This window comes from Macrotis lagotis, chromosome 1 (assembly GCF_037893015.1).
Source record: "Macrotis lagotis isolate mMagLag1 chromosome 1, bilby.v1.9.chrom.fasta, whole genome shotgun sequence".
NCBI lineage: Eukaryota > Metazoa > Chordata > Mammalia > Peramelemorphia > Peramelidae > Macrotis > Macrotis lagotis.
The window spans coordinates 294,123,970-294,139,891 of record NC_133658.1 but is presented as its reverse complement, the minus strand read 5'-3'; the positions used below and the strand labels follow the sequence as shown (position 1 = coordinate 294,139,891).

The following is a 15,922-nucleotide window of genomic DNA, read 5'->3' as shown; positions in this document are numbered from 1 at the left end:
CCCTTAAATTCTTTCTAAATTTATTACAATAATCTAGACTTCCATCCAACTTCTTCTGTCAGCTTGTCTTCATTGCCATAACTGTTTAAGTTATGAAAGCTGGGACTGAGAATTCTTAGCAAGAGCTGAGATCACTTTCCAACTTGTTAATATCTAATAAACAGCTAGGTGAAGAAAGTTGAAAGGACTAACCAAAACTATGTTTGGGGATTATTCTATATTATTTCTGTGATATTATTTCCTTTTCCCTGCTATAATAAGCCATCTTAAGTGTGGTAGATTAAATTCAAAGCACCTATGCCATCTTCACTGAAAGACAATTTGTGCAGATAAAAATGTTCCAGTAGCAGTTTAGTCCAGGTGGCTGAATAGCTTGTAAATCAGATTAATAGTCTGCATCAAAAGAGCAGCTTTTCCCAGAAGCATCTAAAATGTCCAAGAATAGAAGGTACAAAACTACATCAAACAAATTACATTAAAAACCCAGATTTAAGAGCTTTTATTTATGAGACTAATAAAAACCGACCCAGGTGAGAAAGCAGTAGGACCTGGCCTGCTGCAATTAGAGGATGAGAAACCAAGAATTGAGTGAGAAAGAACTTCTATGCTCAAGGCAAAATGTGTAAATGATAACTTTGGTGGAACTGCCTCTGAAACCCTAGGATTGCAGGAACACTCAGCCTCACAGAGATCCATCCTCAACCCTGGTTGCAAATGATGACAAGGGGAATAGTAATGGAAGAGAGCTGGCTTCTGATTATAGGGAGAGAAGACACTTGGTTTACAGGTTAGTTATCTTCTCTTCCTCAATGTTTTAAGTGGGTTTAGCTTAGTTAGAGAAGAGTAAATCATTCAACTTCTCTTAGCAAACCTCCATTAGAATGACACAGAAACTGATGAGACTGAAAATCAGGAAACCTGAATTCTTCTAATCCTCACTGTGCCAATAATGTACTGGGTGACAATGGGCAAGTCACTTTAATTCACAGGACCTCAGTCCCTTTATAAAATGGAGATGATTTCTAACTCCTCTTCCAGGTGTAATGCTCTAAAATTTTAGAATTACTAGCCCCCAAAGAAAGAACTCAAGAAATTTCCCTTGTCAACCTTTGCATTTTTTACTGCTTTTCATGGAGTTGACAAAAACATAATCCATTAAAGATTCCTTGTGCAAAAACCTCTACCTCCTCCCTACAACCTAGCTTGGGAAGGCTTTGGGGCAGAGATTAAGGATGTTATGTAACAAATACTTGATTGATATGTTTGAAGGTTGTTCAGAAGCTCAATAGGGAAAACAGAATTACATAAAACTAAATAACTTGGCCCCAGAGAAAAGAAAGATTACATTTCTTTCCTTTTGTTGCAGAAGTGGGAGAATCTGGGTGTGGAATGTTTTCTCCTTTGCCTATTTACTTTGTTGCAAGGCTTACTGAATAAAAGGTAAGTAGGGGTTAGAGAACATCCAGAAATTACTGATGCAAAAGGTATCCTCCAGAGAAAGAAACAGGGCACGAAACCACAACTTACAGGTCAATTTCAAATTTAACTCCACTGATCACTTCAGTGTGGTTGTTTCTCAAGGGGAACCACTATAAAACTAATTAGAATTGTTTTCGTAAAAGTAAGTATGCTGTGGGTGAAGAACAGAAGGCCAATTTGGCCAAGAGGGTGTCAAAAGGAGCGCTACATATGAGGTTAAAGAGAAACTGAGGCCACAGTCAAAGTTTATATTTTATATTACAGCCAATAAAAGGGAGCCATTAGTTTTCTAAGTAGGAGTGACATGCAGTTCATAACAAAACATTTGAGGTGAATGCAACCTAGGCACTTCAGAGATGAAATTGTTGCCACTAGAGTAGATTAAAGATAGAATTTGAGGAACTTGAGGGCCACTGAACAGCATTAAAGCAACATTCATAATTCTCTACATCAACATGACAGTCTCATGATAGAATGACTTGTCTAACAGGTCTTTCCTTCTAGCCAAGCCAAATACTGAAGATGGCCCAGGGAAATATGAGTTCTTTAGGTTATTAAATGATTATACACTGATAAGTGAACTTGGTGTGATAATATTTGCATATTTTTATCAATGTGTTAGTCGTGTTTCAGTCTATACTCCCTGCATTTAAACATCTACTAAAAGAAATCTCACTATCATTCCCAGCTTCTGGTAATATCCTCACATCACCACATTCCACCAAACCAACTGGGCCCTTTAAAGTAGCCTTCTTTGCAGGGTCTTTACTAGATATGTTCACACATCAAGAGAAAACCATAAATTAAAATCATTTTCCACATTTCAGAATCCAGACATTTATTTATATATCAAATATTCAATAAGGACTTAAAAAATGTTGTCCTCGGCTCCAAATAGTTTTTGCTTTTTATATACTATGCAAATTTCTTCAACTCTTCCAAAAATAGGACCAAAAGCAATTAAAAAAAATCTCCAATACATCTGACCTAATCACACGAGGCAGTAAGAGCAGCTAGTTAGAAAACAAAGGAAACCTTTTGAAGTAGTAAGTTTCTCTTCTGCCTCTATATTGGATCACTTCCTCCATGTCCCTAAGAATCCCAGTATAAACACCTAGGAGGATTGCTTCTGGATTTCTAAAGTACTTTAAATATAAGTACTTAAATCCTTTGAAGATGCATTGAGAGTTCATTAAACAACTACTTTCAAACCTTAACAGACTTCTTGTGAAGTTCTTTGTCTTACTAACTTACTAGCTGTAAGTAACTCAATCTTTTGACTCGGATTTCATTTGTGAATAGCTTCAATCATTTGGAATTTTTTCCTGAGGTCAAGTTCCTGGCAAATTGTGACTCCTGGTTCTACACTCAGGACCCAAAAGAAGCTGCCTACTAAAGAAATTTCTTCTCCATCAGATATACCTGAAGATCACAATACCCAATTCATTTGTTGAATTGGATTACACAAACTTTTAAAAAGGCTAGGATTTTTAATGTACTCTACAGGTGTTAGGCACAGTCTAGGCAGGACAGATCATTCTACCTGTCAGATTAGAGCATATTTGCCTATTACCTCCTTAAAGTACATTCAGTACAATGCCTATTTTCCACATGCCACAGATGACTGGCTTCTTATAGGTTCAATGACAAAACTGAAGAAAACCAGTTTGCATGCTACTTTACAGTATTTAGGATGTAATTTATGAATCCCATAAATTACATGGAAAATTAAGAAAAATATCCAGACAAAAATTACAGGTCCCATCATTTCAAAATGTAGGATCCCCAAGTTTCTACTGTGCCTATAAAGGGGGCAACTAGGTGGCGTAGTGGATAAAGCACCAGCCCTGGAGTCAGGAGTACCGGGGTTCAAATCTCAGACACTTATAATTACCTAGCTGTGTGGCCTTGGGCAAGACACTTAACTCCATTTGCCTTACAAAACCCTAAAGAAAGAATGGACAAACTTCATTGTCGGGTAACCAAGGAAATTCCTTGGTTTTTGAATAAAAAAGGCTCAGTTCTGGGAGGTCTTTACAGAATGTAAACTGTAAAACCAAGAGAATAAAACTTCATTTCCAACCTATATTTTCTGTCATTTTTATTTTAACCCTACATTTTTAAGGTTTACAATTTGTTTTTATGGTTCATAGAAAATATCTGGACAGAACTGGAAACAAATTGAGGGACAGCTGGTACTGGTAATCTGGTAGGGATAATAATACAACATTAACATAATGGTTCCTAGAAAAAGATCTTATGAATACTCAATTTTAAATTTAAAAATACTAACAAAGAGACTGTCAACAATATTTCACAAAGTTGATTGTAATATGGAATATAGGGCTAGTTCAATAATTGGCAAAGTATGAGCCTAACTGACTATATATCAATACCAATAAAAATTCTAGACATTCAGATCTTCCCATTAAATTCTTCAACCCTCCTTATTTGCTAATAAATGTAGGGACTGAACTACTCATTCCCGGCAAACACTTTAAAAAGCCTAAGAATAAACAATATTTTTTCTTAAAATGATAAGTAGAATACCCAAAACCAAGAGCAAGCATTATCATTGTCAACTTCAGTGAATCTCTGGGCCCATCACTTAACTATTCCTTGGTTCAAGACAAATCCCTGGGAACCTGTTTGGACCAGAAGTTTCTAAATGTACAAGAAGACTTCTGCATATCTCAGCTTTTTCAAATCACTGAGTTCCTGGACAGAGATAATCACAAGGACATTTCTGCAACTTTCCCTCAAGCAGTTCAACAGTTCCATTTATATGGTTGGGTTATATTCCCCCCCTCCTGTTTCCCACAACTAAACCTAAAGGAACCACCCTTTTTGCTACTTCCCCAAACATTCCCCTCAGCAAGTTGTCCTTGAAGAAATGCCTCCCTTTATTTACTGAATCTTGAGTTGGTCTGAGTTTTTTTCAGGTCTGACATCTGTAAAGTGAATAAACTAGAAGTCTTCTCAATTAGAGCATGAGTGAAGCAAGGGCATCCATTAATTCATTCAACATTATTCTAAAAATAAGGCAGGGAAAGGAATCAAATAAACAACACTACACAATGAAAAGATAAAAACTACTGCTATTTGCAGATGACCAAAAAGTTGAAACAATTAATATTTTTAGTAAAGTTGCAGAATATAAAATAAATCCACATAAAAATAATCAGTATACCTATATTACCAACAAAACCCAGCAGGAAGAGCTAGAAAGCAAAATTCCATTTAAAATAACTGCATACAGTATAAGATCTTCTTTGTAAAGCAAAATACAGAAACTATATAAATAGAATTACAAAATGCTTTTCACAAATACAAATCAAAATTGGAAAAAATTGCTCATGGGTAGACCAAGTCAAAATAATAAAATGACAGCCCTAAGTTAATTTGCTTATCTAGTGTTATCCAAATCAAACTAAGTTATGATGACAATAAACCCTAAACTTTGGGGACAAGAACTGCTGAGTAAACAGGAAAGGAGTATGGCAAAAACTAGGTATGGACCTAGCCTGTATTACAAAATAAGGTCAAAATGAGTATATGATTTAGTTTTAGAAAAAATTACCTGTCAGAATACAAAATGAAGAGCACTGAACCAAATTTATATTTTAGCCTTCTCCAATTGATAGTCAAAAAATACTGAACAGCTAGCTTTCAGACAAAGAAACCAAAGCTATGAGAAGTCTTATTAAAATAATCACAGCAGCCTTTTCTGTGATGATAAAGAATTGGAAATTAGGAATGGCTGAACAAGCTGAAATATATGACTACAATGGAAAATTATTAGGATATGACTTGGAAAGACTTCTGAGCTGGTGCAAAATGAAAAGAACATTGTACAGAGTCATCTTGTAATGATAATCAACTGGCAACATAGTTAATATGAAAATGTCGGTCAATTTCTTCTCCAGCACAATTTTACAGATGAGGAAGCTGAGGAAAATAGGCTTAAAGTGGCTTCTACAAGATCACACATGAATTTCTGAAATCAGAAAATTAATCTTCATGACTCTAGGCCTGGAATTTTCTCCATTGTGCCACCTGGTAGTAGTTAATACTACATATTTGGAATTGAAAATTTTTTAAAAGATTAAAATATAAATAGAAAGTAAAAGTAGCAAATATAGACATGAACATTTACAATATTTGGAAACGGACTGTTGGCTTGAACTCTTCCCATCTTCCCTAGTTTAAATGTGCTATAGAAGGAGGATTAAAGATGAAGGTATACTTGGAAGAATTATATGAGATCAGTCATAAAGAGAAAGTGATGGGAACATATTGTAAAGCTGCAGATACAGGCATCTCTAAGCTAATACTTGAAATGGGACACAATCAATTAGAGAAATTGAGGCAAAAGCAAAAGGGTCAAGAATCACTTATCCTAACTAGATTCTCCCCCTCCCCCCCAACTGACCTACCCTCTTTAATGAGGAATGTGGTGTTACAATCTAAACCCAAAAACTACCCTAGGGAAAGGGGCATAGAATACAAAGGAATCAAACTAATCTAGGGAAAAGAACATAAAATTCAACCCCAAGAATAGCTAAAACACCTAGTGATGTTCCTTAAATTATTTTTCTTGCAAATGGCTATTTCTGCACTTTACTTGCAAGTCCATACTAACTCACAATCAGTTTACCTTTTAATAAATGCCCCAGTTTGCACATCTTTACAAAGGATCCAGGTACCATCATTAATCTCACATGAGTTTGAGGTCACCTAACCCTGCTTCTGGACATATTCCAACTCCCCAAGTAAATATCCTGGCCAGTCAGTTATAAACAATAGTTACCCTGAACTGAGTCATATGCCACTGGTGTTTCTCTCCTCTGGATCAGAATCCTACGCCAGTGTTTCTCTGATCAGGGATTGAGAATCTAAATCAGACCCAGGGGTACTGCCACCCACTAATCTCTCTTCCTCTCTCAATGGAGAACATTTTGACCCTGCCTCCCCTCTTCCTTTTCATAAGGAGAAAGGCATAAGTAGGAGTGTCACCCTTACAGAGTCAAGGGGAAGTTACAGATAAACAATGTACACATAGAGGAGAGATGGTGGACGTGGAACTGGTGTCTCTCCTCTCTTCTTCTCCCTTGGAGGGATCCAATGTCCTTCAGCATCCTCTGAATCTGTTCGAAAAAGTCCTCTCCAGCTCTGGTGACTACTTGTCTTGTGGTAAAGAAACTGTTTAACATCTTAACTCAGTTCAAAACTCTTGTCTTCTATCACAAAACAAAAAGAATGTTTTCTTAACAAGCCATTCCCCAATTGACAAATGATCAAAGGATATGCAAAGGCAATTTACAGCTGAGGAAATCAAAGTGATCCATTAGTCATATGAAAAAAATGCTCCAAATTATTACTTATTAGAGAAATGCAAATTAAAGCATCTCTGAGGTACCACTTCACACCTCTCAGACTGGCCAATATGACCAGAAAGGACAATGATGAATGTTGGAAGGGATGCTGGAAATCTGGGACACTAATACATTGTTGGTGGGGCTGAGAACTCATCCAACCTTTCTGGAGAGCAATTTGGGATTATGCCCAAGGGGCAACAAAAATGTGCATACCTTTTGACCCAGCAATACCCTGATGAGATGATAAAATTGGAAGTTAAATGAATGTCCATCAATTGGGAAATGGCTTAAACTGTGGTATATGTATGTCATGGAACACTATTGTTCTATTAGAAACCAGGGGGGATGGGAATTCAGGGAAGCCTGTTAAGATTTACACGAACTGGTGATGAGTGAGATGAGCAGAACCAGACAAACATTGTATACCCTAACAGCAACATTTGGGTGATGATCAATCTTGATGGACTTGTTCATCTCCCTTCAGTGCAACAACCAGGAACAATTCTGAGCTATCTGCAGTGGAGAATACCATCTATATCCAGATAAAGTGCCCTCTCATTCATAGCAACATTATTTTGTGAACACTTTTTAAAATACTTAGCTGCTTGTTAGCTGTGTGTGACTCTGAGCAAGTTAACTACCATTCTCAGCCTCCTCATCTATTAAATGTGGATAATTAGAAGCACCTACATCTTAGGGTAATTAGGAGGACCAAATGAGATAACATGAAAATTACTTTGATACTTCAGAGTACCAAAAAATGTCAGCTATCATCCCTTAACTACTTGTACTTTTTAAGATTTCTGTATTGCTGTGCTAACTGCCTCCCTTGCATTCCTCTGTGTTTACTCTGCAGATTTGTGCCTTACATTCCTGCTTGGTAACAAACACTGTAGAAACTCCTATTTCCCTTGTCCACTCTCACCTCACTTCTTAATACAAAGAAGATCAAGTGTCCAAGTACATTCTTAATAAGTTCTTTATAGACATTTTGCCTGTTCAGAATGGGACAACCCAAATTTGATATGACAAAACACAAACAGTTATGCAATGATCTAAGGGCCTAAGTCCAACAGGGAGCCAATCCTCCAACAACTAAGATACCTTTTTTTTCAAAGCCACATCCTGGAATGAAATAATCCAGATTTATGCTTTTAAATCCCTCTGAAATACACCCCTAACATCATAAATCTACTAATATTCCTACAAAAATGTCCAAAGGTTTTAGACACTATGGGATGGTGGGAAAAACAGAAAATATGTGCTCTTATTATTTTAATCACCAGGGATTATTATAAAAAAAAACCCGACAGCTTGATGGGTAAAAAAACTACAACACTGAAGGAAATATACTAACAGCTATCTGTTTATGTTTGCCAAATTTTGTAGCCTCTTGATCATCAGGCTGGATCAATCAATAAGTCAGCCTTTATAAAGTGCTTACTATGTTCCAGAATTCTACAAAATGCTGGGGATTCAAAGATATCTATCACAAATGGAAGAAAAAACTGCTAGAGAGAAAATTGTAGATTTTATTCACAAATACTGCAGGATAAAGGTACCCCACCTAGCGTGATGCATGAGGTAGCATTTGAACATCAGGTAATTAATAGTCTTCAGAAACTCTTTTTCCCCTCCCTCTTGAATTTTCATAGGCTCTTAAGAGTTTGAATTACAATCTAAGAGGTCAACCTATCCCATGACATATCCCTAATATGATCCCCTTATCATACAATGCACGATATGCTGATGAACCCCAACTGGCACAGGGGGTGTGTGGGATAATATTCAATTATCTAATTGTACAAACTCAGTCCCATTAGGTCAAGATCTGAAGGTCACTACTGACTGGTAGAAAACTGGGTTCTTCTAATCTTGGGTTTGTCCTCTCTGGAAGGGTTGATAAGAAAAACTCTCAGTTTTGTGATTGGCTGGGCCATTCCCCCTTTGTAATAGATTACAAAAGCCCCCCCCCCATCCTGTGAAGACTAACAAAGCCCTACATTCCTCATAATATCCATAAAAAGTCCTTGTCTTCAGTGACCTTTCATTCCAACAGGGAAGACAAGCACATAGATAACTAAGTAGAAGGATTGCCATAAGAATGTGCAATTTGTTGCAACCAAGTTCATTATGGGGCTGAAGAAATATAAAACTTCATCAATAAACTTTTTTTTTAGTTTTCACAAGGTAATGTGGTTAAGTGACTTACCCAAGGTCATACAGCCAGGTAATTTTATTAAGTGTCTGAGGTAGGATTTGAACTCAGGTCCTGACTCCAGGGCCAGTTTTCTAATTCACTGAGCCATCTAGCTGCCTGAATAAACTACTTTTAACCTTAACTCTTTGAATCTCATGACTTCATCTATAAAATGAGATAGCTGATCCCTCAGGTTCCTTTTAGCTATTTGGACATTATGAGATAGAGATTTTATATTGGATGATAAAGCAAAACCTGTTGTTTCCCCTGCAAATTAAGAGGTACACAATAGACAACCTTGATCTGAACTTTAGTGCAGCTTGTTTTTCTGCAAACTTGGGGAAATTATCAAGCAGAAATGCAGAAATGGAAATGGCTCGTGAGCATCTTATTTGATGCTGAGGGTGAGTGTTCTGTTTTCAATGTAGTATATAATATATTCATGAATTTTATATTTACAATTGATATGTTTAAACAGGAAATAAAAAACAGTTTATGAATTCCTCACCTGCTCTAAGTACCAAGGCTCAACTACTTAAAAACTCTAAAACTAAAACAAATACCCAGTCACACTAAACTGTATTCCTTTTTTTTGTATAATACTCCTCTTTCTTTAGAGGAACTCCTAAACCCTGTTAAAAATGCTTATAAGTGGGGGCAGCTAGGAGTCATTAGTACCTGGGTTCAAATCCGGTCTCAGACACTTATTACCTAGCTGTGTGGCCTTGGGCAAGCCACTTAGCCCGTTTGCATTGTATAAACCTAAAAAAAATGCTTATAAGCATTTATTGGTTGAATATCCAGAAAAGGACATTCCAGTTTGTGTTTGTCCTCTCAAATCATTTCCCATTATTTACTTTTGCAAGGCAAGTCTCCATCTCAGGATGCCATATTGCACAATGCCTACAAAAGCAGGTTGTATACAAAAGCTAAATGCCATTGTGTAAGGGAAAGGAGGGGTTGGGGGTGGGACCTAGCAACCTTTTCCTTCTCAGCTGGCTTTGCATTCCAAAGGGTGGGTCTTCCATTGAATAGAATCCATACCAAATCATTATCCTACTAGGAGCTAAGGGGCACCAAAAGAACATACTTCTCTATACCCATTTTTCCTAAACTTTAGTTCAAGTTGCCATCTACAAGAATTTTCATGGGACAAGACAACTATGCAATTTTTTATTACTTTAAAACTTTTGATTATTTGTCATTCTCAGTCAGAAATTACTGATAACTTATAATAAAGGGCATATCTCTGCTGAGAACGGAATGTTAGAATTAGGCAATAGCATCCATCTTCCCGTTGTGGGTGGAGGAGGAGGCAGAGTGTTTAACCTGACTTCTTCCTGAAGAATTTTTGAGAGATGAGGTCAATAACATGCAAGTGTCACCTCCAACCAGTTTACTGAATGCTTATTTTCAGTTTCTAAAGGGGAAGAAAGGCAATAACACAGGAAAGCAAAAGTCTGACAATAAGAGGATGTATGCCACTAGGAACTTTCACTTGAGTTAAATTATCAACCTTCTAAATGTCTTAGCAGTACCTCCACCCTGTTATTCTTGCTTCCAAATGCTGCACTAAAAATGACAATTCTCTAGAGCTGAAACAGAAAATTTATCTTCACTACACAGTAAACAAAAATAAGATGTCCAAGCTTGCATTTTTGCCCCCCCAAGTGTAATAATAATAATGTAAAAACTATTAAGTTTTTACAACTATTGTTTCTAGTCAAAGGTTGATTTTCTTTGCTGTAGTGAGGAACAGATTTAAACCTTAAGACTAGACCTGCCCTCCTTTATGCAGTTAAGAACTGTCCTCCTTTAGGCTAGGAAGGAGTACTTGAACTGCCCTGCCCTGCCCTCCAGCAACTTAATTTCATAAAAAAGGCTCCCTCCTACAGGCAACCCTTATAAGAATGACTGCATATTGTCATTTTTTTAACCTTATATTTAAGATTTTATTAACAAAACAATCAAATAAGCTTAACATCTCTTCAACACACCTCTCAAGGGATAACAAAAGAAAGATTCAAGGCTGAAAAAATAGACAGATGTCCCCAATTCTGTAGTTTTTAGCTCATAGGGCAATGTGAAGGTCAGGAAATTGTCAGAGACCAGGTCTTCAATCATGATCCTCATGGGTAGCTAAAAGCTAAGGTTACAAAACATTTCATGCTAACTTTTCTTGTCAACAAAATGGATCATCAGTAATGGATCATGACATCCACAAAAAAAAATCAAGTGGTTCTGATAATAAATTGGTCCTAACGCTTTTGAAATGGCCAAACAAGTAGATTGAACTTTTAAAAATTTACTTAGTTTTTCCAGATACATGCAATGACAGTTTAATCATCATTTTGTAAGATTTTTGAATTGGGGGGGGGGGCTAGGTGTAGCAGAGGATAGAGCACAGGCCCTGGGGTCAGGAGTACCAGAATTCAAATTCAGTCTCAGCCATTTAATTACCTAGCTGTGTGGCCTTGGGCAAGACACTTAACCATATTTGCCTTGCAAAAACCTAAAAAAAAAGATTTTTGAATTCCAGTTTTTTCTCTCCTTCACTCTTACCCTGACAGAGTTATTTAATGGACATACATGTATAACTATGTTGAACATAAAGTAAGCTTACACTTTTAAGATAAGGAAGAGAAATCCAGGTCCAGAGAAATAATATGCTCTTTCAAGGATGCCAAATGGCACCAACAATATTTAATATAGCAATGCTACCATTAATTACAGTTCTGGAACAAAAACATATTGAAGTGAGAGCAGATACTTTAAAATATAAACTGGATCAATATTTTCCCTGTAGACAAAAGAAATTCATAGTTTTCAGCAAAAGGTTGCAACAGAGTTCTGACCCAAATTAATTGCCATTATTTTTATTGCCTTATGGTTACAAAACACTATCCCTAACCTAATCTATAAAATGCAACAAGCAGATCTAGAGTTGTTAACTGGAGAAGAATTACAAACAAATCATAAACAAATATATTCTTTTCAGTTGACCCATTAATTTCTTTTCCCCTGTATCCCTCAATCAGAGAAATTAAACAAACCATATCACAGCCAATATAAGAAATACCTCTCTGGGACCCACCTAAAAAAGGGGAAAGAGTTAAAAAAGAAAAAAAAATTGAAGAATAGGAATGCAAGTTACTGTTCTCTCTTTTCTTTCCATTTCCTGTTCTGGGCACATAAAGTGTTATAGCTTCTAGAAAAAAAGCATGTGAATGTGTAGCAGCTGATCTGTTTCCCGTGAAGAATCTTGCCTCAGACTTGGGAATCCAGGTTTTGGAAAGAAAATAAAGAGATTTATTAAAGGAAGCTACAGCATATTAAGAAAGGGAAAGACTCTTATATTTTATGTTTCTTCCTTAAGGATATGATTTCTCTCTCATCATATTCAATTTGAAACAATGTACAACATGGAAACAATGTAAAGACTGACAAACTGCCTTCTGTTGGACGTGGGGATTGTAAAACTCAAAATAAAATCTTTAATAAAAAAAAAAAAGAAAGGGATAGAAAAGTTAGAAAGAGTTTTAAGGGAATATCATGTGGACTGCTGATTGAATTGGCCAGGCCTTCTCACCTTACTTGGGACTTCCCAGTCAGCCCCTTCCTTCAATAGGTGCAGACTTCAGTCAGAAATAATTCTGGGCCACCATTTACTATGGAGTCATTTACTCTCTCTGTACCTCAATTTTCTCATGACCAAAATGGGTATAATAGTTACCTTTTTTGCTTCACAAGGTTGTTGCTGAGTAAGAATTGAAGAATAGATGTAAAAATCCTCTGAAAACTGTAAAAGAATACTTTGTACAAGGTACTATAGTACATATTATGGGAAAGTATTCAAAGTGTTAAGTTAGCTTGTAGCTTACAAATAAGTGCTGGGATTGTTACCACCAACAGGTAAATACTGTGTAATATATGAGAGATAAATAAATAAAAGTCCTTGGGTGGCTAGAGCACATGCCCTGTAGTCAGGAGTACCTGAGTTCAAATTTGCCCTCAGACAATTACCTAGCTGTGTGGCCTTGGACAAGCCACTTAACCCCATTGCCTTGCAAAAACTAACAAACTAACTAACTAAATAAATAAATAAGATGAATGTCCTCTGCATTATCCACCAGTTAACCATGAATTACTTCAGAAAGTCACTAACTAGCTCTGATTTTCAAAAACTGGTTGTTTTCCCATCTGCTTATATAGATATTATGCTTTAAAATTTATCAATACCTTTACAAACATTATTTCATATTAGGATGCAACAACTGTGTTAAGTAGTTCAAGTAAAATTATCTCCACTGTATGGAGTGATCCTAGAAGTGAAGTGCCTCACCTAAGGTCGAATATGTATGCTAAAGTGAGACAATATTCAAACCAAGTCTCCAGAATTCAAGTTCAGGGTTCCTCCTACTCGACCAAGCTTCCTAGCAAATGGAGGAAGGGATTGATGTGTCCCCCCCCTTCAGCTCTCATCCTCTTGATTATTAACTCGAGATGACTTAAGGCAACTGAATGCTCCTTTCTGGATCTGTTTCATCACCTGCTTACTGTATCTCTATCTACCATGAAACCTGAATTTGGGCATACATTCCGCTTTTAGGGCCTCAGTTTCCCCACTTGTAAAAAGCGGTGACCTTGAACCGGCCGCTTAACCTCGGTAGGACAAAATGAGGTTTGGCTTAGAACGGCCTCTAAGGCCTCTCCCTGCTCTCAGCCTAGGAAGCAACAATGAAACGGCCCTGTAGTGATCCTTCACTGGGCCGGGAGAGGGTCCTGCGCTAGTGGCGCACTCTCCCGCTTCACCCCTAGATGACTGACCCCTGGGGTCGCCGAAGCACGAACACCTGTCCTCTGCTTCCTGCTCCCATCGCCCTGGTCCCAGGGCTGGCCCAGATGCTTCCTACCAGAGGCACATCAGAGACCAGGAGCTGCATCGGGGGAGGGGCGGCGGCCGGGGGCCACGAGTGCCGGGAAGGGTCAGCCTCCTCGGATCTCCAACAAGCCCTAAGCGAGGACTCACGGAGGGCCTCGAGGGAAGAAGCATGCGATCTTACCGTCCGAGATCCAGGCGCCGCCGCCACCCCTTCGGAGAGGTTTCCTTCCAACGCGCTTTCCCAGCAACACTCAAGCGCTCGCCAGGACTCCAGCCACCTCACTACGTGTCCACGACCCGAGTGGCAGCCGTCGCTGTCGCCCAGTAGTCTCAACCTCGTCCCGCCCCCTTCCTGGGGTCGTCCAATCCCTGAGCGGCCCCTTGCTCGTCCTTCCCACCTCTCACACCCCATTGGTCGCAACTGGGCCGGCACGATTCCCGTCACGTGACAGGAGGAGTCACGTGGCTTCCCCGGCCGGCCCGCGGCTCCTCTCCCCTCCTTCCTTGTGCTCCTTTAGATCTAGCGGCACTCCAGAACCTGGCCCGGCCGCCGGAAAGCAGGGCGGGGGCGCCGCGGCATTTTTACGACACCGGCGGCAGGTAGCTGCCCGTCCCTTTTCCTCCCAGGGAGCCGCGGCCGAGGCGCGATGTTCGGGGCCGGAGAGGAGGATGACGCCGACTTCCTCTCCCCCAGCGGCGGGTGAGTTGGCGCCGGGCCCTTGGAGGCGGCGTCGTAGCGCCCAGAGTTGGGGTTCTTGGGGAGAGGTCTTCCTCGCCTTCCCGGCCTCGACACTCTCTCCTCCACTTCCCCGCGCCCGCCTCGTGCCCACCCCCCCCCCCCGGCCTTCTAGCTCCCTCCTCTGACTCTGGTGCCCTCCCCCCGCCCTGCCCGGAGGCCATCGTCGGACTGGTCCCCCAACTTCCTCCACAAAGTTTGGCTTCTCCTCCCCCTCCCCCGCTGGGGCCTCGCCCTCTCTGCCTCCCTCTCCTGAGATCAGAATACCAGACTCCTGAGACCCCCGCCCCCACCCAGCCTGAGGCTCAGCTTGGGAGCCCGGGGAGTGAATTGGCTGACCCCTGATAAGCGATTTTTAAACCTCACCAGATTTCTTCCCCTTTCTTTCTTCTGGTTCCTCATTCTAAATATGAAATGAGGAGCTGTGCTGCCCCACCCCCACCCCCACACCCTCTGCCCTCAAGTCTTTTAGATATACGCTTTTCATGTAGTGGAGAGTCGTGTGGATTCGAGATTAATGATAATGTATATAAAGCACCCTGCCTGAAGTCAGCAGGACCTTAGAAAAGACTTGGGGGAGGGGCTTGCTAGATGGGGGTTCCTATGGATGAATAAAAAAAACACAGAAAGTTCTTTAAGACTAGACCTAAATTTTAATTCACAGGTTACTGCCAAAAGTTCACAGGTTAAGTTCTTTAGAAGTTAAGGAAAGCAAAGAACTGCACTGAACTGGTGAGAACATCAAGAACAGCTAAGAAGGAGTAAAGATAAAGTTAGATCATCATGGATCCAGCCTGGAGAAGAGAGTGAGCAGAACCTTTATTAGGATTGTAGTCCACCTACTGTGCAGAGGAGGGGGGGTCAAGGAGTGACCCACTCGAACCAGACTAGAGTCAATTTACAATTCTAAGAGCCAGATTGGTGGAGCAGGGATGGGTGGAAAGGTGCTGAGATTGCTTTCTATTATCTTAGTGAATTTGCATTTGAGAAGAGGGTTTGACTGAACCAACCCCCAGGAGGAAGTCAGAACCACAGAAAAAGCAAGACAAGCATAGATAATAGTTCCTTAATATTACAGGTAAGGCTAAACAAATATTATTCCATCATTACAAGATATCTAACCTTTATTAACACTTAACCTATAAAAATAAGGGTAATAATAAAGCCCTATTTTGCAGGATTTTTGTAAGGATCAAATGATCCAGTGATTTTGGCAATCTCTTGTAAAACTAAGGGCATAGACCAGT

The 15,922-nt window shown here is 39.3% G+C and overlaps 2 protein-coding genes across 3 annotated transcripts in view; one reads left to right on the top strand and one right to left on the bottom strand.

Moving 5' to 3' along the window:
- Positions 1 to 15,922, bottom strand: part of SLC31A1 (solute carrier family 31 member 1) — a 40,357-nt gene that overhangs the window by 9,944 nt on the left and 14,491 nt on the right. Inside the window, exon 1 of one of the 2 annotated variants that reach the window (XM_074211146.1) lies at positions 14,121 to 14,262. The exons of the other annotated variant lie outside the window; for it this stretch is intronic. The gene's annotated coding sequence lies outside the window, so the exon portion shown is untranslated. Of the gene's footprint in view, positions 1 to 14,120; positions 14,263 to 15,922 lie in introns of those variants that run through there. 2 annotated transcript variants of the gene reach the window in all.
- Positions 14,446 to 15,922, top strand: part of FKBP15 (FKBP prolyl isomerase family member 15) — a 92,009-nt gene continuing 90,532 nt past the window's right edge. Inside the window, exon 1 of the mRNA XM_074211133.1 lies at positions 14,446 to 14,639. Within this exon, the coding sequence (XP_074067234.1) occupies positions 14,587 to 14,639 (53 nt within the window). The 5' untranslated portion in view covers positions 14,446 to 14,586. The remainder of the gene's footprint in view (positions 14,640 to 15,922) is intronic.